Source organism: Rhipicephalus sanguineus, chromosome 1, assembly GCF_013339695.2.
Source record: "Rhipicephalus sanguineus isolate Rsan-2018 chromosome 1, BIME_Rsan_1.4, whole genome shotgun sequence".
In the NCBI taxonomy this organism is placed as follows: Eukaryota; Metazoa; Arthropoda; class Arachnida; order Ixodida; family Ixodidae; genus Rhipicephalus; species Rhipicephalus sanguineus.
The window spans coordinates 45,605,742-45,629,114 of record NC_051176.1 but is presented as its reverse complement, the minus strand read 5'-3'; the positions used below and the strand labels follow the sequence as shown (position 1 = coordinate 45,629,114).

The window sequence follows — 23,373 nt, the reverse complement described above, 5'->3', positions numbered from 1 at the left end:
TGGGTAGATGAGATAAGAAGTTTGTAGGTATAACGTGGCAGCAGAAAGCACAGGACCGGGTTGATCGGCGGAACATGGGAGAGGCCTTTGCCCTGCAGTGAGCGTAGACAGGCTGATGATGATGATGATGACATTTCCTAGACAGCACACGAGATGCCCAATCTTACACAGAAGAACAAAACAGACATATCATGTTTGAAGCGAGAGTATATAAGCATGTATCTTTTCTTTATACTGTTGTTGAACCACTTTCTTTCACTGTGCTGATAACCATGCTGATTGAAGTTAGAAATCAAGGAATCAGGTGTGGTAACTTCTTTCTGCCGTATTTCCTTCGAATCCTCTCACTGTAATAAGTGGTTTTTCTAAAGCTATACGTTTGCAGTTTCTGGGAGTAAGCATCCTTAAACTGATCTGCATTCGTTTTTATGTGATCATAGATGACTGAGGCGAGCTTTTTATAAAATATGTTTTCAAATTTTAGGATTCCATGCTAATCAAAAAGTGGAGCAGAAGGCGCTCGACGGGGAACATTTTCAATGGTATACGTAGCATTCTTTTTTGCAGTTTGTCAAGAACCCCAGATTAACACGCAGTAATGTATGCGCGAATAAACCAGAGTGTAGTAAAGCTGCCTTGTCACCCAGAGAGGTAGTCAGCATCTTATTTTTCCAATTACCCCAATGAACCGTGATGCCTGGGTACGAAGTTTATCTATGTGATTGGACCAATTCAGCGTTTCGTGAAAAATCACGCGTAGGAACTTTTGAGTCTCATCTCGCTCAATCAAAACTCCTCTAAATGTGAGCTGCGTATTACGGAAAATAGAACGGTTTCGCGGGTGAAAAATAATGTACTCTTTTTCTTAATATTTAATTATCACTGATTTGTTTACAACCATAGAGACACATTGTCAAGCCACAAGTTTGCTTGTTTTTCGAGATTCGACATATCACCGGAAAAAATACGATAGTGTCGTCTGTGTACAATACAATGTCTGGTGTTAGAGGTACATTTACGATATCATTAATATAGAAGAAAAACAAGCGGTCCAAGTATGGAGCCCTGTGGGACGCTGTAGTTCATTTTGCCCATTTGAGACTTTGAGTGCTTCATATCTCTATACTTATATCGATTAGAAAGGTAACTTCTTATTAAATTAAGAGACGAGCCCCTTATACCATATTCATTAAGCTTTTGTAGAAGAATTTCATGTTTAATATAATTAAACGCTTTCTTAAAATCAAGGAGAAATTGAGCGAACAGGAGAAAGTGCCTCAGACAGGCTGGCCGATGTTTCGATAGGGGACCTATCTTTGGCAAAGGCGCCTTGTCATCCCTGGCGCGTTAGTTTTAAGGGGTTAGTGATGACGTCGTGTCCAGCGGTGGCGCGTCTGTTGAACTACAAAAATTTGCAATTCGTATATATATGACACGTACTACAATTTTTGAGACAGTGGGCAAAACAGAATTGGGCGTATAATTACTCATGTCATTTTCATCACCACCTTTGTGAATAACAGATACTTTAGCTACTTTTAGTTTGTCCCGGAACGTTCCAGTTCTCAACATAAGGTTGCAGATATGGGCAAAGGATGTGCTAATATGCTCTGAAACTGCTTTTAAAGGTTCAGCTTTTATATCCTCAAAACCAACAGCACAGCTAATATTTAAATTTTTTATCAGTAAGGCTGCTTCCGATTCATTCGTGGGAGTAAGGAAAATGTATTTCGGGATGCATGCTGTAATATATGATTTATAAGACTGGGCGGCACCACTTGAAGCATCGGAAGCTCCTGATCTCAAAAAATGTTCATTGAACATATTGGCAAGTACAGTACCGGAACAAGATGTGCCCTCTATTTGAAGTTCAGAAATGTTCTTAGTATTCTTGCTTTGCAAAAGATCGTTGACAGTGTTCCAAATGGCTTTTTGATATCCGAGTATACTTGCAAACTTATTTTCGTAGTAACTAATTCGCGCCTTTTTAGTATCGCACGCTAGTTTATGTCTGACCTGCTTGAACTCAATTAGGTACTGTAAGCGTTTAGTTTTTATAAATTCAGTGAATAAGTTATCTCTTTCTTTCATCCTTTTTAGAAGTGTAGCATGAATCCATGGTTTTCTTGCCTTCTTGCTTTTTTATATGTAACAATTGGAAAGGCTAGATCATAAAGTTCTGGTAATTTCGCTATGAATATGTCGTATGCGATCACAGGGTCAGTGTTATCAAAATAAAATTGCAGTTCGTTTCTGCAACAACTTTCTGGAAAATCTCAATGTTTTCTTGGTTAATTTTTCGGCAAGGGATAGGGTTTACTGGACTTTGTTGCTTTACTGTCCAGGTTAGAAATGCAAAAATTGGCAGGTGATCGCTCACTCCCGGTGTCAAAATCTCCAAGTTTTCGGAATTCTCCGAAATTGGGCGACAGCAGTTCTATCCGGATTAATGCCGTCGCCACAATTCTGGTCCGTCTTCCATGCTTGAGCTGCCAACTCTATGCACTTTGCGTACCCAAATCTTGACTCTACGTTGCTAAATAAACTGAGATGATGGTGCGAACAATTATATTGAAGTTACGGTGTAATTCGAACGAGCTAGTGGGGTTTGCATGTATAATCTATCTTGGCATTCCTCGTCACATTGCAAGCACTTGCGAATTAATTTGGTATCTAGCATTTGTATACTACGTGCAGTTCTCCCAGTTTTAATCGTCACTTTCTTTGCTTCCAGGAGAGAGTCACGAAACCATACTACAAGGTCCTCACCGTCTCCATGGCCATTCTATTTGGCAATACATAGATTCCTGGGATCACTGCCTGTGAATGATCGTTCTCTTATTCAAGAGAGCTCTTGCACTACTGATGAAACTGTTGAGATGTAAGCAGTGCGAACACATGTGATGCTTTTACCCTTTGTGGAATATCAGCCATAAAATTTAGATTTCCTGCTTTTCTCACGAGTGCCGATATTACTTTTTAAAGACATGTTTCGCTAAAGAACTATGCAAACTGAGCAACCACCATTTAATCAATGGGATATGTTAGGCGTGTTGAGCTAGCCATTTGCAGCAATGGCAGGCGCTTTGTCATGTCTCTTTCACACAAGGTTACATTTGTGCTTGATTGTAACTGTGACCTGGGGTTATGCAAACTTGTGTACTATAGTAGAAATTGCAGCTGTAATTGCTCACAGAAAACTCCTACAGCATGAAAGACTGCATAGTATGTCTTGTACTTGTGAAGCCAGTAGAAAGCTGTTAATCTCTTGTTGCATGGCAAATACCTACGCATGTAAACGGCGCTTAGTTTTGCTTTTCTATTATTTTGCACTCAGAAGAACCAAAGAAAGAAATGCTGTTGAAGTCAAACCTTTATTTCATGAAATACAAAAGGTCCACCACCGTGTAGAACATGAACACCAGCTTCGAGTAGTGAAAGTGGAGAGTTTTTTATTAAGCCGTCGAGCTACCTTCCCCAAAGACATGTACGCATGAGCACAAGACGTTTGACCTGGTACCATCTGGAGAGTAGCTAGAATCTGAAAGCTCACTGGAGCTTCGAAAAACACCGATATCAACGGCAAATACCATTTTGTACACCTGTGTAGACCAGAAACACAAGGTCATAACGACATTTAGTTTGAATATCACTTTCCGAGACTGAAAATAGATGTGCTGTGCATCGGAGGCTATAAAATACTTCGCTCCGGTGTCCTTAAACTTATCACTGTAAAATCTATCTTTTTCTTATGAGACCAAGAACTGCAACATTTCATCTTTTTTCCCCTGAATCTCTCTTTTCATACTAATGTGCAAATGACAGCTGCTCAGTTATTCAAGGTATTGAAGGTTTGAGAACTCTAAAAGCTGCTAGTCGTACTTGCACTTCGTGAATGCTGGTAGAGTGGCACTCTATAGAAACAGAAGAGGAGTGGTTATTGTCTGACAGATTAGCACAATGGCTTTGCTGGCAAGTGTGTAAGGATGTCATCATAACGTACTTTTTAAAAAAAGAGGTAGTTGTGCGTGGGTGGCACGAATAATATTTTATTTATTCCAGATCATTTCAAGCATGGAGTCTGGCACATCTGGGGATGAACAGACACATATTCCTTCAAATGACATCGAGGACCGCACAACAACAAACAACACAGAAAGAGCAAAAAGTGCACCAGAGGCACAGAATGCACAGCCACAAAAGCGCCGTCCGGCAAAACGTAAGAGGACGTCTGCCACTGAAACGTTTCGCAACACCCTGTTGGAGCAGCAAAGCAAATTAATAGCTGCCTTGGAGGATGCCACCAAATCGGAACAGGCTTTGCGAGAACGGCAAGTCAACGCACAGGAGAAGTTAGTGGACCTGACGTCTACATTTTTAAGTAAATAAAGATCGAGCAATAGAACTTTTCCGCATCCTGTCTTGACTATTGGTTCATCTGTTGACGGAAGTGCCTGGCAAGCGCAGCTCAAATGTTCTTGCCAGTAGCAATGTGTGCGTCTGTGGTGTGCGCTGGTTGTGGAAATACTGCGTCATGCAGCTGTTCTTCGTTTATTCATTGCTGTGGCACACTGTCACTGTAGTGCTCGCAAATACTGTTGAGCACACAGCATGCCCTTATAATGATTGGTACATGGCTGATGTCACCCTCCATCCGCTTCATTATGAACCTGAAACGAGCTTTCAGCCGTCCAAAGGCATTTTCTACTATTCTGCGTGTTTTTGATAATTTGTAGTTGAAATTTTTCTGCTCGTCAGAACAGCCAGTGCTGGCAAATGGCTTTATTAAGTTCGGCGTGAGGGGAAATGCTTGATCACAAAGTAGCAGTGGCGGCACAGCAACGTTGCTCAATGTGGTTGTAGGCTTCCTGAAGGTAGGTCTTTCAATGAGGCGCGACAGATTTGACTGATGATACACATGTGCATCGTGACATCTTCCTGGTGACCCAACGTTGATGAACCGGAACATGTAGTTGTGATCCACTAGTGCGAGCAGTATCACACTGTACCTGCAAGACAATGCAGTGTCAATGTCAACGGACCATAGCAAAAAAGACTGGACATCTTATGCTGGAAGCACCCATGGCAAAGCAGCGTCTTTTAGGAAATAAACAGCATCAGACAGCAATGAATAGTTCATTCTGACTAGCATGGTGAACAAAACATAGTTACCAAGAACGTGTCAGGTATGTGGAACGTTATCTGGATTCAAAAACTTTCATGTCTACATATTTCATTTCAGTGAAGGCAGTATTGGGTAAAAGCCATAGGAAACTCAGCATACACGGTATTGGTATTTGACTTTTTTTATCAGGTGTGGGCATATCGAAATAGATGTTAGTGCCTGAGAGCATTCGAATAAAAATTACCCACAAAGCAATGATTCGCTCATGTGCTTACGTATCAGTAAGACTTGTGCTCATGCACGCACGTTGTCACTGTCCCTATCACTGTAAAACACGGAACCGATTACCATAACCAAACAATTCATCATCGCGCTTCACTGTGGAGGGCTGAAACAATCCCCATAACCAAAAATGAATCAGTGTACAAGGATGGGTCATGATAGCAAATGTGGAATGCTGCACTCTCTACTACTAAAAAATAGCGCTTGGGAACAAAACCAGAGCATGCACAATTGTATGCCACACAGCTGCTTTACTCTAGTGCAGCGTCGATCGCTCAGTCCACAGTTATGTGTTGGCACATTTCCTCTCGTTAGGTGGCGCAAGGGAACACTTGTGTGGCTTAATATCACACATGATCTAACTTAGCTCAATAACCTATTGTGGCGACGCTCACCCCTCATTCGTGCACTTACCAGCCTTTATAATTGAAGTAGTCATTGACGTATTCCTTCTGAGGAGAAACCGGAAAATGGCATCCGTCCAGAGCGCCCACACATTGCGGAAACCCGGTAGAAAGCTGCAACTCTGTAATGTGATCCTCCATATCAATTCCAGTTAGCGTTTTCACCCATTGGTATTCCAGTAATTCCACCACGGCTTCACAAAACTCGCGATAAATAACATTCACATTGGACCTGCCCAGGTCGAAAAGGTTAGTGATTGTTCTGTCCTCGGCGGACGAACAAAGCTTGTAAAGCGCTACGGCGACCCCCTTGTGCACTGGAATGGCTTCGCGCATGTTTGTAGTCTGGCGTTCCATCGTAGGCCTGCAAACATCCACCAGGTATTTGAATGTCGTTTGCGACACGCGAAGGGATTACCGGAAGTTCTGGTCCCCAAGGTTGGGTATCGTCTGCTCGAACCAACGTCCATGCCGAGCGTAGGCCCACACTTACCTTTGTCCGCGGAAGGAACACGATGCCAACGCATTAATGAAAAAGTGGTTAGCGTTTATTTGGCGCTTTATCGCTCGTGCTCTGCCAACCGAGGCTTCAATCTCAATGTCCGCATCAGTCACTGTGGCCATGGCGGGCGCGATCTTTCTTTTCATGTCCTCAGCTTCCTCACTTATTGTGCCACGAACACACACAATTTCACAGCGCACAACTATATTCTAGGCACTATAGCACAACGAAGACGGGCCGAACGATGCACACCGTGCTGGCCTCCCGTCCGCTCACCCAAAACAACAGCGCAGTGTGGCCAGCATTGCTTTTAACTTCGCCATGCTTGCGAAACACATTATTTGCAGTAACATCGCATATTTTCTCGATTTAATTTTATTTGATTACATGCTACACACACACAAAAAAAACACGTTTTGTTGCTTTAAAGGCAACTACACGCAAAAAATTTGACGTTTCTACGAGCGCAGCAGCGCTGTTTCTGCTCCATGCAGCAACCGTCGAAATCTTGCACCGAGCCGTGTAGCACGGCCGCAACTCCTTTCTCGTTAAGCTCCATTAAGGAGTTCAGTGCGGAACGGAGACAAACGGAGTTCGGTGGTGGCCGTGTGACAGGGGTATAAATTTCAGCAAGGAAGCAGTAGTAGAACTTATACAAATGAAAACACACATATACACAAGAATCACAAAATAATACATGAATCAATGGTATCTACATAGAAGTAAACTTAAGCCATGTTATTTAAATACTTATTATGAAGTTCTTCTCGAGAACAGGAGAACAAATCGAAATCAGTAAGAGCATAGCTATTAGGGAAAGACGGAAGAGTATAATTAAGGCGTTCTTTTCCAGGGTTAAGTCGAGGTGTCGGTACCATCCATTCCTCGCCATGTCTCGTTGGATAGCCCGCTGCTTTTTATATATACACTGCTTTCAATATAACAGCTCCTATATCGCGGCAGGTAGCGTCTGTGTGCAGGAGAGTCGGTGCGGTCTCATCAAAATGGCAGAGTACACGGTCTGGCGCGAGGGCTCCCTTCAGCAGGTCGAACGCCGATTGACATTCTTCGGACTACACAAATGGTACATCGGAAGCAAGTTGCTTGTGAGTGGCGCAGCCATTGAAGCGAAGTTCCGTATGAAACGACGAAAATAGAATGCGGGATCAAGAAAACTTCGCAAATCCTTAGGCCTTTCGGAGCGAGGAAAGTGAAGGACCGCAGCAATCTTGTCAGGGTCAGTGCGAATTCAGTCCTTCCTCACGACATGTGTTACGTTAGAGCGCAACTGCTGTGTTACGTTAGTCTGCAACTTCCCTTTACGGGAGAGTGGCGAACCTTCAATGGAGACGCAACGCAGCAGAATCGGGCCAGGAAAAATCCGGCAGATCCCACGTACTGTGCGATTCATTGCGAAGCAGAGAGCAAGGAGCTCCACAATTCGCTTTGTTAGTCTGAGGGAAATTAAGTAATTTATTTCGTGACGTATGGTTCACTATAGCATGTTTATCATGCATGTATACATGTAAAATCTGGTATGACCATGCTAATGAACCATATATTCTCGTAGGTACAAAGCAATTTCATTTATGAAATTGCAAGTGAGTTATGTTCCTCACGCAGTCATGTCATTCCATACCAATTTTGGTGTATATCCAGGTAACAAAACGGCCGGTAGCGCACTAAGATAGTGCCATATAAATCATGCCTTACATAACATGCATGTCATGATTTGCATGTTAGCACCTGTCATTTATGTTCGTCATACAGTCGTGTCACGCCATAACCAGATACATATCCCGTGAATGAAATGGCTGCGAGCGCTTCGAGAGTGCGTCTTATCGAAACAATCCCGTACATAGCAGGCATTTAACTATTTTCATGTTACGACCTATCACTTGCGTTCGTAATGCAGTTACGTAGCACAATGCCAATTTTGGTATATATCAAGCTAGCGAAACGGCCGCGAGCGCACCACGAGCGTGGCATGTAAGTCATGCCGTACATGACATGATTGTGAGGATTTTTATGTTACCATCTGTCATTTATGTTCGTCATGCAGTCAAGTCACGCAATACCAATTTTGATGTATTCAAGCTAGCGAAACAGCCGAGAGCGCACCATGAAGCTGGTATGGAAGTCATGCCGTACATGACATGCATGAGACGATTTTCATGTGTCCATCTGTGATTTATATTCCCCATACAGTCACGTCGCACAATACGAATTTTGGTGCATCTCAAGAGAGCGAAACGGCCACGAGCGCACCATGAGCTTGACATGTAGGTCATGCCGTACATAACATGCATGTCATGATTTGCATGTTTCTACCTGTCATTTATGTTCTGCATACAGTCACGCCGCATAATACCAGTCTTGTTGTATAATTTAGTGTTGTACACGTTCCTCTAACACAGGAACGAAAGCTCGTTCCCCGTTCTTTCCCAATTGTGAAACGAATTCCCGTTACAAGTTCCCTTAACGCGAATGGAACGCGTTCCAGTTACAATTGGAAAATTGGAACGTTTCGTTACATTAACGTTACATTTTACTTTTTTTATCACATATAGTTTCGGACAATCCAGCGGTGCAGTAAAGCTAGCAATTTAATACTACATCGAATTGCACATATTATGCGAATTCGAACATCGCTGACAGCATATTATCTGAAGATGAAAATACGCTCCAAGAAAAATATTTTTCATGTAGCACCGCATAAACTTCCGACATGTCTAACTGCAGCTTTGGCGCTCGTCTATTACAAGTGCAACGTGCATGAAAGTTTCCACATCAATCTTCAAGTGCTGAATCAATTTGAAGCAATCTTGAAATTTTGAAGTGCAAATAGAAAGTAACTCACAAGCATCAATATAACTTAATTTATTGCACTAGAAATTACATCGAAATAAACAATACACTGGCATTTAGTGAATTTTGTACGGTATGAGCGCGAAAAAAATATCGAGAATACATAATTGAACTTGAAAAGTTTATTGTTGGAACTCAGCAGCAGTTGCATTTCGATGTTGTTGTCCGACAGACGGAACCGTTTTTTCATAAGCACTTCGTTGGCAATGTTGAATAGCCGTTTGACTGAAGCGCTTGAGGGTACTGCCGTGTTGTATTTGAGGAAAAGTTCCTTCAGTACCTCAAAGGTTTTCATTTGAGACAGCGGGTAGTCACCTGGTACCAGCAAGTACCTCGACAGCTCATCCTGTGTCTCGGCTGGGAGGGTTTGGAGCCCGAACGAGAAGAGATCTTCAGGCGCTGACGAGGCGCCAACATCTGCCCTGGCTGGTTGGGAAACTGCATCCAGTTCTGTTGTTATGTTCATGGTCGCCTGGTCTCGCAATAGAACTGTCTGGAATCCATGACAGCATAAACTTTGGTATTAAGCAGCTGGCGATAACCAGCTCGCGCTTTACTCTGAGGTGTCCAAACCTGCAATCCCGAAGAAATTATTAGAAAACGAACCTATTTAAACTCTGATGCAGACATCGCTTACCTCTTCTCAATCCCGTCGAGAACAGCACTAGCTAGAGGGCCACAATATCACAGACCCTTCATAGCCTCGTATTTAATTCGCTTCTCCAGGACGGCCAGGGTTGGAAGCAGGTAACCGATGAACATGTGTTCCTGTCGCTGAAGTACGTCCAGCGCACAAGAGAGTGGCTTCATCACCTGTGAATGATATTAAATTTTGCACTTTGTTAATTCATCATGAAGGAAATAGCTAGACGGGGGCAAGTGCATGCGGCATTCTAAACTGATGTGAACGTCGAATAGAGGAACGCACATATTTGAGAACCAACGACCTGCGGGAGCTTAAAACTCGTTGGTGTCGCATTTTCTTTTTTTTTTTAGTAGGCGTTACTGCAAACAATGTGAAAAAGCCAGCTTATAAAAACAAAGTTTACGCCAATTTTCTTCAATTCAGCTTAACTCCTAAGCATAAATGCATTGCCGGGAAGACAATTTTCCAAGAGCAATATAATCCATCTTGTATAAAGATATGAAGGTTTTTTGTTGCCCCGCGGCGCGCGCGTGTCAAACCGGGGCTAAACGCACAGCTGGCGCTGAAGCCATCACACCAGACATGCAAGGGAAGGGCAGCCCCCCCCCCCCCCCACCCCGAAAAAAAAATCCTGGCTACGTGCCTGCATCACACCTACACCGAATAGCGTAACTAGGTTTTTTTGGAAGCATTGGCGTGCTTGTAGGTCACAGCTTTTATACCTCACTGATTATCAGCATACATTCACCAATAGGCGATGGGCACTTACATTGCAGTACTCTTCCATAAATTTGTATTCCCCAGGCAGGTGTAGGACCTGCAGTTTCAAGATGCAGAACAGTCGCTCGATGTCTTTCCCTTTGTTGTGCAGCTTAAGCAGGTGCTCCATGGCGTCATGAAGTGAATTCCACCTTGCTGGTACTGGCCCTCTCAGGTAGAATCCACACTGACTCTTGATTAAGTCAGCTGAAATGTTCGACTGACCCTGCTTGCTCCACAGTGCAGAACACTTCTTAAAAACAGATTTCGTGACTCTCGAATATTGTGCGTCAAGTTCAGCTGCAGCAGAGTCCGAGGTTGCGACCAAGTTCAGTGTGTGGGCTGCGCATCTAATGTGTGGCGGACGCACACATTCAGACCCGTCCGGTGTATTCAAAATGCCTGTCAGGTCCGCTGGTCGGATTTTACTTTCATCGTCTGTTTCGTTCTTCTGACTTTCGACAAACACCCTGGAGGGCAGAAAAAAAAGAAACATTAATTATGCAACCAGCACTGGAAGTGGCTAAACGTTTCCATTATCATTATTTAGTTTAGGAGATTTACCTGAACACTTTAACGAAGTTTCATCCATTGTCGGTTACCACGGAGGTTACCTTACCGTGGGTCCCGTATTCTGCAAATACCGAAGACAGCACTTCCGCCAGCTTATCATACCTTGTGTGACCGATGGCACGTCTGAACGCCAGCGCGGCAGTTTTTCTCCAGAGAGTGCTAGGATCCAACCACAAGGCAACAATGCCAATGAAGCTCCTGCAAAAATTAGTAAACAAACAAATATAGACAGCGGGCAATATAATGCCAAACAGTATACAACCAGGCAGTATAATGCTCATGTGAAGAACAGCTGCGGTATAAGACACACCTGTGAAAGCTCGACCAAAGGTCCGCTGAGACAGCGACGTGGTCAACGTTGATCAATTCCAATGACAGTTTCTGCTTCATGTCTTCAAAAGAGGCGTCAAGGCGGTCAGTCAGCATTCGTCGAGTGAGTGTTTTTCGCCATGGAGCGAGGTGTTCCACGAGATCCTTGAAGGCTTTTTCTTCGACAATAGAGAAGGAGTGCAGGCCTTCCACAACAAATGTCGTGACAAGTTTGTCGAGCGTGTGTTGAGAGACAGCTTGCTTGCTGGGCATACTATTCAGGCGCAACTGCTTCTGGCGTTCTTCAGCTGATTGTGCCTCTTCAGAGAGGCGTTTACGGCCTCCTCTTTTCATTAGGTTCTCGAATTCTTGAAGCTTGTGCAGATGTGCTCTCTAAAAAAAAAAAAGAATGTAAATTGTGCTACAAGTGTCGGCCTTTGCTTGAAAAATTCCTTAACAATAATACCACCTTACATAGAACGACCTATATTTAAACACAGAAAGGAATAACCTGCTCAACCTGACACAAACGTAAAACCAGACGCACGCACAAGCGCAGTGTGTGTGTGGTTTCGCGTGTGTGTCAGGTTGAACAGGTTATTCCTTTTTGTGTTAAGATGCACCAAAGCACTACTTCTCCACCACCTAATTGGAGGTTTGTGCGAGATTTCAAAAATATGTGGCTCTAATCGTTGCCACACCATTAAGCTTCTATGCGAAAGATAAGGCTTGAAACATTTTTATAGCAGGTGACGTTTTAACGTGCGGGCATTTTTGACACTCTCTCGCTTTTCCCTCTTCTTCTTTCTTTAGCCACTTTTATCACGTTTTCAGACATTATGTTCATATACGACAGGCCATTCGCACTTCATGTTTTTTTTCCACCTCTTACTTGCTGTTTCTGTGAAGTACATAGCCGTGTGGGCTTTACCAGCACACATGATTTGGTGAAGTACGGCTAAAATAAGTGCAGGAACCACTAACAAACATGTTATCAAAACTCTGCAACATAATCATAATATCTGGGGTTTTACGTCCCAAAACCAGGATATGATTATGAGAGGCGCCGTAGTGGAGGGCTCCGGTAATTTCAACCATCTGGTGTTCTTTAAGGTACACTTACATTGCACAATACACGGGCCTCTAGCATTTCGCTTCCATCGAAAATGCAACCGTCACGGTCCGGATCGAACCCGCGAAAAACACTGCAACATGAAGAGAGCCCAATCCCCGCATAAACGTACAAGCGTGCGTTTACTGAGCGTGCAGTTAATTCATTGCAGATCAAAACCTGGCACACACAATGTTTAACGTGAATGACACTGTAACGTGTGACTGACCCAGACTTAGCGTGCAGGACTCTTTCGTTATGTGAACATGAATGAACAAAAAGTAATCCTTGCCTTCACGTGCTTCTTCATATTTGCCGCCGATGTCTTGGATGCGCCAATCGTCTTCTTCGATGGAGCACAGGTCAAACATTGGTATGCGATGTTTACATTTCCTTTGTCTTCAACCGGTTTAAACATCGGTGATAGCCATGACCAGGGACACTCTACATCGACACTCATTGCAACAGAACCCAGATGCCGAATATGGGGTTTGATTACTCTCTAATGTCAAATAGAAGTTCTCCGTTTAAGGCAAGATAAGGCAATTTATATGTACAACACATGGCACAGGACTTACATCTCAACCGGCTTAGACACCAGATGGAACACCGGGGCCGCTTTTTATTGCACCAGTGCTCGCCTTAATACCACAGCCGGCCAATCGTCGCTGGTTTGCCCTTTGACTGGTGTTGTGGCACATCTCTTGCCCTCATGCAACCTTTCTTCCCACGGGCAGATCGGTCAGTCGCCAGAATTTCGGCGAACCCTTTTCTCCCCACCGACGCCATTACTCCGCAGTCCCGTGGGAACAGGTCCTCCTTCAACTGTGCCGTGACAGCTCACGACGAGCGGTCCTCATTTCTTATCATTTTCTGAAACGCTTGTCCTCCTGTTCCCAGATGCCCAGCCGTAGTTTCGGTTTCACGGAGCGCCGAGTGAGATGAGACCCAGAACCGCGTTCACCTGAACACGGCGCAGACAACTCTTTTCAGCGAAGTGTTGCAAATATGCGTGGTCCCCCTAAAATGCACCGCAGAGGTAAAGGCGTCGGCCTTTGTACTCCTATGCAAATCTGGCCCCTCTTTTCGTTGAAAATGTCTGCTAGGAGGGAGCGCTCGCAAGGATCGTGGCAGCCAACACATGCTCGTGATGCAGGTGCTGGATGGCTGTTTAGACGAAACCCAAAGGGCGCGTTTCGCGAGCATTGACGCGACACGCACTGTAAAAATCATTTTAGATATGTTCGAGGCTATATTATCCGTCCATATTTCGTAGATTATGCTTGTGTGTCCACAAAATCTATCCGACAAGTTATCTCGCCTTCATAGTATTGTGTCAGTACTTCTTTTAACTGACGTTTCATTCGTTGCCTCGCGTTCCCTCCACGGCTGTTAAGACATCTTCATCCCACGGTAAGGAAGTGCACTTGCGTATAAGGGGGCGGGGGATGTTTAAGCTGGCACGGCACTGTCGAAGAAGGACCTATTCCCACTGAACCGCGTTCTAAATGCGCTGGTGCAGAGAAAAGGTTTCGCCGAAAGTCTGTAGACTGACTAATCCCTCTGTAGGACGGAGTGTTGCACGTGGGCAGACAATGTGCCAGAACAATCGTCAACGGGCTAACCGGTGACTCGGCACCCGAGGTACGACGACCCCGCATTTCATTGCACTCACAAAAGTATGCACCATGCTCACATGAAAGGCAAGCGTTAGTCTTCGCGGTACACGTGGTCACCCATCCGCTTTGCATGATGTGCTCCGTACGCGCGTGCGTGGAACGTTTACGGAAGGAACGTCGTTCCCTATGCCGTTCCCTCGTAAACGTAACCAGTTCTAGCGCGCATCCCTATATTCTAGCGCATATAGCCAAAGAAAGAAATAGGCACCAAATATCGCACGCTACACGCACACGATCCGCTGGCTGGTGCAAGTGAGATGACTTGCCACTTTCCACGTCACACTACAGCCGCTACGCGCCTTCATTCGAAGTGCATCAGTTGGTGGAACACAGCGGCCGCATTTTCTGTATGCCCCACCTAGCGCGTTCGGTTTCGATGTCGGGGCGTTTTATAGATCACAAATACGTCAAATCATATGTTCCACTTTTAAAATTTCTAAAAATCTAGTACTATAAATTATGACGCCTTACAACTTTCCCATACACGCAACTGTCCATACGTTAGTAATAAAAAAGCTAGCGAGTTTTATTGAGTTAGTTACTTCGAAGTTACTGAGCGAGTTTATTGATGTAGTTGCCTTATCAGCAGCAGTGCATTTCCGCACAAAAACAAGACGAGCCTAACTCATAAAACTTTTTACAAAAAAAATGTGTATTCTAAAGAAAAAAGAAACACGCCGTAGACTTAAGTTGCCTTTGCGCCATACTCCACGCGTGAAAGAAGCTAGACTTAGTTGCCTTTTCCCACGTTCGCGTTAAGCGAAATCCAGAGATACACCTCCCTTTTTATCGCACTGCCCCCGAGTGTTTATCATAAACTGGACTGCGTCTACGAGGTACGCCGTGTCTGCTTCTAGCCCCATAATGACGTGCGACCACAAAAAAAAGTGACAGGGCCCCGTCGGCAAGCTTCCATGCCTGCTGAAGCGACTTCCTGGCAAAACATGCGAGTTACGTCATTGCGCTGACACAGTAGAGAATAGAGGGCCGTTCACGACCTGCTTCTGCGCTTTAGTGCAAGTGTATGCTCGTTTCTACCAAGAAATAGCTGCAAGGGCAGATAAGGAATGAGCGTTTATGACACCAATTAGTGGTAACGTCTACTTCCTTGCCGCAATCAGAAAATTGTTGAGGACCTAGTTGCAGCACGGACCGCGCAGTTTCCATCTGCGCAGTTGTTTGCAGGCGCAAGAGTGAACCGTGAGTCCATCTTGTGGCCTACTATGCTCTTCTAGAAGTTCTGTTTTTCATTTTCCATTTCTTTTCCTGCCCTGTTTTTACTAATATGAGTGAAAATTTGCCTATGTGAGAGAAGTATAAAATCATTTCCTCTAAGAAATACAGTTGCTCCGTTTACATTTTGTCAAAGCTTTATATTGTTTTTTGAAAATGCGCCGCATTACATTTGACAGCCTATGTTGGTTGGCTTCTCATTTATCGTGCTCACTCGTAAAGATGATGACGTAAGCTAGGACATAACATGCATTAGTACAAGTTATGCTGCATAAAAAAGAAGAAGAAAAAAAATCTCCGTAAAAATAAATAAGCCTCTTCCTTTAAACTCACGCATATATATGTACGCATAATATGCGGCACACTTCGTGGCTTGATGATTTAGATTTACTCGTGTTTATTGCATAAAACAGGCACAGAAACGAAAGAACTCATTCTGCTGACGTTCGTCACAAGAGTTTATCGCTGTGTTATACTGATTTCGTGCATTCTTCTGGTTTCTACCGTAACGTCTGGAACGTCAAGTTCATTGTCGAATCGTTTTATAAATGCAGCCGCCAGAACGTCATTGGTTTCCTAATTCGCACTCTGAAGACTCCATTCCATTAGGGAAGTTATGAAATGAAAATGAAGTATTTCAGGCAGAAAAGCGAGTAGGAAGTAAAACACCAAACAAAAACTCATCTATGACAAAGACGTACCGCTGTGACACCAAGCAGGCCATTGCGGTGTATATTTGTTGTTGTCTATAGACTTTGTTCATCGTGGTGCGCTCTGTTGTACAAATGAGGGTAGATGTTTGCTGTCTACTCGCCGCCTTGTCTTAAAGGAACCCTGCAACGTTTTTTAGACTGCATTATGAAACATTGGAGTGTGCGCAGTATTGAATAGCGAGATGAACGCAAAAAGAATTACAAAAATTGATGCAGGGGAACTGAGCTGCTTGGCCATCAAAGTTGAAAATCCAAGAAGACGACGAGAGACATTCCTTTTTCGCATATAACCCTGTCTGTGACGTCACTTGCTGCTTTCAATCATCCAAGCTCTTATTAGAATTAGCGTATTTTCCTCATCTCAACCTCACCCTTGTCCTGCTCCTCTTTTTACGAGGCGTACGGTAAGTCTCGCCTCATGGTGGCTCTTGCAAGCTAGGGTGCCTCGATGCGTACAATGCGCATCAAGGTACCCTATTTGCAATCTGTAGTACAGCGCACCTGGTGCTGTGCTGCAATTGTTTTCGAAGTATGTTATTTAGGAACAGAAATCTTTTTGTATCGAATAAAGTATGAAGGATGTTTTCAGAATTCTGTGTGCGCCATATTATGGCCTAGCTGAGATCATACAAATGCTGCGTGCTACTTGGCTTGCCATGCCAATATGAACACACAGCCATTGTCGTAATTGTCACATGACGTAACGCCACCTCCGACGCCAAAATTTACCGTTGTTTGTGTCGGCAATAGCTGCAGCGGGCCGTTTCTCCGTTCAAATAAAATAAAATTATAACTGCTCCGTTCAAGGCATTCCTACTTACCTTGGGTACCACGGTCACCTCCGAGTGCTTCCAGGCTTTTGGTAGCTCGCCCATAATCCAGCAGTCGTTATAATGCCGGAAAAATGCCGTCAACGCCCTGGGTGGTAGCTAGCTTTGGTGCTTATAGGTGACTCTCTATTGCGTGTAAGCTTAGCGAGGACCGCGTGTAAATCTCCCTGCGTGAAAGGCTGATCTAGCTATTCGTTCTTTGCTCATTGGTACTCCTTGGGGGTTGGAAGGTTGTTGTGTTGTTGAAGCTAACAGGTTGACAGGGTCACGTAACTTTGCCTGAAGTTCCTGGAGTAACTGGTCTTCTGTGCCTCCATAGGTGTGGAGGAGCCGTTGAATTGTATGTCTTTGTTGGGTTTTGGTGTGGGTCTCGCCGATCAGGGCTCGAAGATGTCTTCTTTGTACTCAGTGTCTGATGAAGTTGGTCGCAGAAGGACCGCCAGTTCTGGCTCGCAAGCTTTTCAGCATGCGCCTGTGCATGCACAGTAAGTATTGCAATGCGGCGTTTGAGCTTGTAGTTGAACTTTTGCCGTCGCCATCACTTGAGAAGCGATCTTCGAGCCTCCCATAGGTGATAGAGATGATTATCTATTGCAGGATTGTCCTTGACTAGTTGCATCGTATTGGTATGGCCGTCAGCAACCCCTACGATCTCAGACTGGAACGCGCACAGGAAGGGGAAATAGAGGCAGCAATAAAAAGAGCATGTTGCATAAAAACAGCTAAAAGAGAACTGTGCATACGAAAGGCCAAAATTCCCCTACTAAAAGATAAGCAGGGGTAACTTATTACCAACAGCATACAAAATTCTGCTCGGAAATGTGCACTTCGCAGAGAAGTCATTATTCCTCAAAATAAATCGTAGGAGCTCGATACGCTAATGAGGTTAGAAAAGAGACTGGAAAAGACGGCTTAATAAAAAACGTAGCGGACTTTATATTACAGAATGTTCCGGCACTCTATACTTATTTTTTCAAGACTCCAAGTGCGCCAGCGAGCTGGAAGAATGTCATCATTATATTAAGACGCAAGAAAGATGAAGTTAAATATTTCAAGAATTACAGACCCATCAGTTTGTCTTCAGTGCTATAAAAAAACACTTACGAAGGTAATTTTAAACAGGATAAGAGAAACACTATACTTCAACCAACCTAGAGAGCAGGCCGCTGTCTGGAATGATTATCTACAATGAATTACAGCAACGTGATCAATCAGGTAATAGAGAAATCTACTGAGCACAACAAACCTCTGTATGTAGCTTTCATAGACTACGAAAAAGCATTCGACTCAGCACAGATATCAGCAGTCCTGGAGGAGTCAAGTCACCGGGAGTACTTGAAACATATATAAATACCCTAGCTAACATCTACAGACTCCGCAGCTACCCTGCATATCGACAAGAACAGCAAGAAAATTGCGATCGAGAAAGGCGTCATGCAAGGATGCACAAGCTCTCCAGTGCTATTCACTTCAAGCACAGAATAAGTATTGAAACGACTGGACCAGGAGCAAAGAGTAAAAATATTAACAGAGGATATCTCAGCAACGTAATATTTGCAGATGACGTAGTGCTCTTCAGCAATGATGGCGACGAATTGCAAGAAATTATTCAGGACCTAAATCGAGAAAGTATTAAAGTAAGGCAAAAGCAAAAGAAAAAGCGATTGAAAGTCAACCCTTAGTCTGTACAAGAGCATTTATCCTCCTCAGTCCTTGGGTACCCATACAGGCACACTTGAAAAACGTGCGCTTTGCTCCGATTAAGCAAATAACGACGACATGACGTCGTAGGTCCATTCATGCGCTCTCAGTAAAAACAAGTGTGGCGGCGTTACGCAAAAAAAGCGCACGCAGGCGACCAGGTGAGATCAAAATTTTCTTCATTTACGAAATACTGAATTAAAGGAGTGATGACACGATTCTGAGGCACCCCACAAGGGACATCTTTCGTTTCGAATGTGCGCACTATCAACGCCCTCGACACACTGGAGCTAGACAACACGTATAAAATATTTTACTTTACTTTTAAATGTTTTCGTCGCCCAGCATCTGCAAGCCAGCCCCACCGCAATAGCTATTATCACGACAAGTCAACACAGTTCACTGGGTTTGCGAAATCTGCGTCCTGCATGCAGCCTCAATCGCAAAAATCGCTAGTAAATTCCCACACCTTCTCCCCACTGCCTCTTGATTCCAGAGCAGAGCTCTCTCAGCGGCGTAGCCGCTGTCAGTTGCAGATGGGAGTGGAAGGTTGGCCGTAGCTGCCTTGCCTCGTCGTAGTTGCTGCTACCTCTCAAGAACGGAGACGACTCCTTTTCTTAAAGCAAAACAACTCGATATTTATATACAGTAATATATACAAGGTTAAATGGCAGCTATGTACATTGGAACTTTCGCAACATCATTCGGCAGAGCCGACAAGTGCATAGCACTGCTCCTGCGACAAGAACCCCCGTGAGGAGCCGGGAGCCAGGATTTAACACCATCATTGCTCCTCCCAGTTTTCCCCACGGCAAATCAAAATCACTCAGACCGCTTATTGGGTGAAATGTAACTTGGTCAGCCGGAGGCCTCCACCCTCTCTCTCTGAAGCCTTTTGAGCCCCCTGCCTGAGGGAGAGACGTGGAAGACGTCCGGCAAACGACATTCTCAGAAGTGCACTAAAGAAACATACACGATGGTGGCGCCGTTCAGTTACCCTGCTCGTGTTCATACACTGTGCGGCCGGTTAACTAGCGGAGCCATGCCATCCCTCCTCGGAAACCTCTCGTATCCGTTGACAGGCTTTTAACAGACACTTTGCGAGATTTACTGGGCCACGTGCACCGTACTCGGCGACATCTCGTCTCTGTCGACAGGCGTTCACGGATCCTATGCGAGATTTATTGACGTCCCAGTCTTGGCTCCCTTCGCACTGCTTCCCAGACCCCCCGCGGGCTGCGGGCCGCTGCGTTGGTCGTTAAACCGATGGTCAATAGGGCGCGTCTTTTTGTTCGAATGGTTATGGGCAGCTGGGGAGTGTTCTTTTGTCCCCGCGCCTCCTACTAGAGCACTGCACAGGCCCGGGCCGGCCCGAAAGCCCGGGCCCGGCCCGGCCCGCGGGCCGGGCCGGGCCGGGTAAGGGATTGTTGGATCGGGCCCGGGCCGGGCTCGGGCCCGTGATGTTCGGGCTCGGGTCGGGCCTGAGCCAGGCCCGTATTAGGCCCGGGTCTCATACGTATCTGTATAATCACGCTCCGGACACCCGACACGTCACGTCGACGGGGATCGGGTTCACTTCGGCGCTCTAATAGACAGTTGTTTTGGAAGTCCTTAGTCCGGTCTCGCTTTAAGGCGTAACATTTCCAAAGATCGAAGGCGGTCACACGAAGACAACGAGACAGCCATCTTCAGGGAACAGCGAGGACGGTGGCTCGCTCTCTAACGGGTGTGCCTCGCTTTGACAGATCTGTGGCACTGCGGTGGCGGTGACTCGGGGAAGAAGGGTGGGACCAAGAACGTTCTTGTTTTGAACACGAAAACGTTGTGTACGTTGGGTGCAGTTGCCTGCCGAGGAGTCAACACGACAGCTTTAATTTTTGTAACGCTGCCCAGCCTGGTGTATTCCTACCAGAAGCAGCTAGAGCACGATTTTTTTTAATTGCATTGTGCAATAGATGAAGTTTGCAGACTTGCTACTTTTACTCAACAGTCCTAGCTCGTATGCAATTGATGTAAAACTTAAACTAAAAATGTCTGCCATGTTTTTTTTTTCAGTTTATGGAGGTATATTTTGTAGTCGTTCTTTGAAATGCAAAAAAATAAGATTGCGTGGTTAGCACTGCGTGCGTACATGAAACAGCCAGCTATGACTCCAATTATATTTTATATTGCCCTGCAATTATTTCGCAAGAGTGTTACGGGCGTAATTAACCGAAAGTATACACAGTACCAGTGAAAGTCGTGACACTGAAAGAAGTTCCCTAAACAATCTCTAGAAAATATCTTGTGTGTGGCAGGTATCTTCACAATAACCGAAGGTTAGACAGTGCCTCCTTTATGCTCAAGGCATAACTAGCTGAAACGGGTCGGGTCGGGCCGGGCCGGGCCGGGCCCATACCTTTCGGGCCCGGGCCGGGTACGGGCCACATTTAAGAACACCGGGCCGGGCTCGGGCGGGCCGGAGCATGGCGTTTTCGGGCCGGGCCGGGCCCGGGCCCGAAAAATCGGCCCGTGCAGTGCTCTACCTCCTACATCCGAATCGAGCGTCGCTGCGCTTCGACCCTCGACCTCGAGGCTGGCTTCTTGGAAGCCGCCTTCTGGGGTTAAGACACAACTATCCCCCCCGTTCTCGACACGCCGGACCAACATCGCTGTCAGGGTCTCCGGACGACAATTCAACCGTCGTCGTTTACGTGAACCACGTGCGACTGGAAGCAAACTGACAGCCGTTGGTTGCATGTCGCCAGTTGCAGTCTTCCCGAGACATCAGACTTGTGTTTACATGTCACTGCGAACAGCCCCCCCCCCCCTGATACCAAAACTAAAATTGCTGTTTGAAGGTAGCGGTATTACAAATATATATTCAATGCATGCTCAAGCACTACGACACTCTTTAGGGTTCTCGACAGCCGTGCTTTTATTTAGAGCAACAACCCGCAAATATTTAAAATTCGTGTCAGTACTCCTCTTAATTGTAAAGTTGTGAATAAGAACGATCGCGATGGACTAGAAAAGGCGCTTGAAAAGTTCTGGCGGACAGGTACAGGTCCAATTACAGGACTAAGAGTCGTACGAAGAGGTTGATCATTAGGGCATTTGTCCACTTACTGGTCCTAGCGATGCCAAATTCCTCGATCGAATACAGGAATGACGGCAAGCTCATGGATGTTGCAGCAAAGAACCTTCTCGAGCAATTCGAGCTTACGAACAGCTGTGGAAGCGCTGATTCGTGCACACGTGAAGCAAATGCAAGAAGTCGAAAATGCAGTAGGCCTGGATGTAGAAATTCGCGAGTCTACTGCAGCCCCTATACGTGCCAAGGTCATTTCAATAGCACCTAATAAGGCCCTATTTTACATGCATGGGCATTTTCCAGACCATGGGCCCCTACAGTACCTCATGAGGTGGCGCAATTAAGGTTGCAGCTGAAAAACCCGCGTTAGATGCGCTAAATGTGACCTGTTTCTTTGCCTTCTAAACAGATATTGCTTTTTTGATTTTCACTCAGCTTAGTCCATGTAGCCAAACGGGTACCACCATCTTCTCCTCGAAAATTGCAGCTTTCGTGTTTTCTCCTTTTGAGAAGAAAACACGAAACCTCGAAGGCTTTCCATGATGCAAAAACGCGCATTCCACAGAGGCAAGGACACTACTGCGTCTTCAAACCAGGACATCTATGGATATCTGTTGAAGAGAATTACACCTGTAAACGCTAGCACAGAAGACGAACACGGATACACATCTCTGTTATACACAGCCGGATATACACATCGAGCTACACATCGAGATAAAACCAAATAAATAAACAATAAAAATTAGCTTCGGTTCGAGTGCAATTCTAACCGAGATCTTCTGCGTGGTAGTCAGGTGTTCCACCGTAGAGTCACGCCAGTGCATGAAACTGCTTCTGAAAAAAAACTATATAGCCTCGCGTACTGCCAGGAGTCCCGTTAACGCACGTAATATTATTGCTTGGCAGAAGCGTAGAATCGCCACGCGTCAAAACACGTGAATTGCGCAACGACTGGTTGGTTTTGAAGGCCCACAAATCATAAAGCACATGGGCATAATAATCATTATTATCGGCACCATCAACCAAGAAGGCAGCTGGGCGCATTGTCTTGCGGAGGCGTAGTGGGCACTTCGCTGATTCCCAGTATTATGATGAATTATGGCGTAGTGGGTACTTTGCAACTTCACTTAAAACGGCCAATGTTACGCGCACAGACGTTCCTTTTGCTCGCGGGAACGTTGAGATGTCAACTGAGAAGTGAAGTCTGGCAAGCAAGTGAGACGATTACGCTAATGGCGCGCGATCACGCTATCACGTTCTACTCTTGAAGGCGAAGCTCAAGCATTTTCATTATTTTTCCCTCTACGTACTCTGAACAGACTATGAAATCAACCAAATAAACGCATTTTTTGGGCTTATATGAGTGTGTGCAAAAGTTTGTTAAACTGTCGCTTCGTTTAATATAATTGCTGTTACAAGGATTTTCTGATGTAGTCATTATGGTATGAAAACTAAGCGTTTCCGTTTGTCATATGTTAGATAGTAGGGAAATTCAATTTCCAAAACACCTTCCATCTCATTGGCTTTGCACCAGTCCAGTTTCACCTCTATGTTTTTTTTCAGCA

General features: G+C 45.0%; 2 protein-coding genes across 2 annotated transcripts in view; one reads left to right on the top strand and one right to left on the bottom strand.

Annotated features, from left to right (window-relative positions):
* Positions 1-4,041: 4,041 nt before the first annotated feature.
* LOC119390871 (uncharacterized) lies at positions 4,042-6,479 on the bottom strand. The gene is made up of 2 exons (XM_037658579.2): positions 5,822-6,479; positions 4,042-5,009 (listed from the first exon to the last, which is right to left on the bottom strand). The coding sequence occupies exons 1-2, from the start codon at positions 6,166-6,168 to the stop codon at positions 4,556-4,558; spliced, it is 801 nt and encodes a 266-aa protein (XP_037514507.1). The 5' UTR covers positions 6,169-6,479; the 3' UTR covers positions 4,042-4,555.
* Positions 6,480-15,245: 8,766 nt separating this feature from the next.
* The window catches only part of LOC119390852 (organic cation transporter protein), a 104,184-nt gene continuing 96,056 nt past the window's right edge, over positions 15,246-23,373 (top strand). Inside the window, exon 1 of the mRNA XM_037658572.2 lies at positions 15,246-15,458. The gene's annotated coding sequence lies outside the window, so the exon portion shown is untranslated. The remainder of the gene's footprint in view (positions 15,459-23,373) is intronic.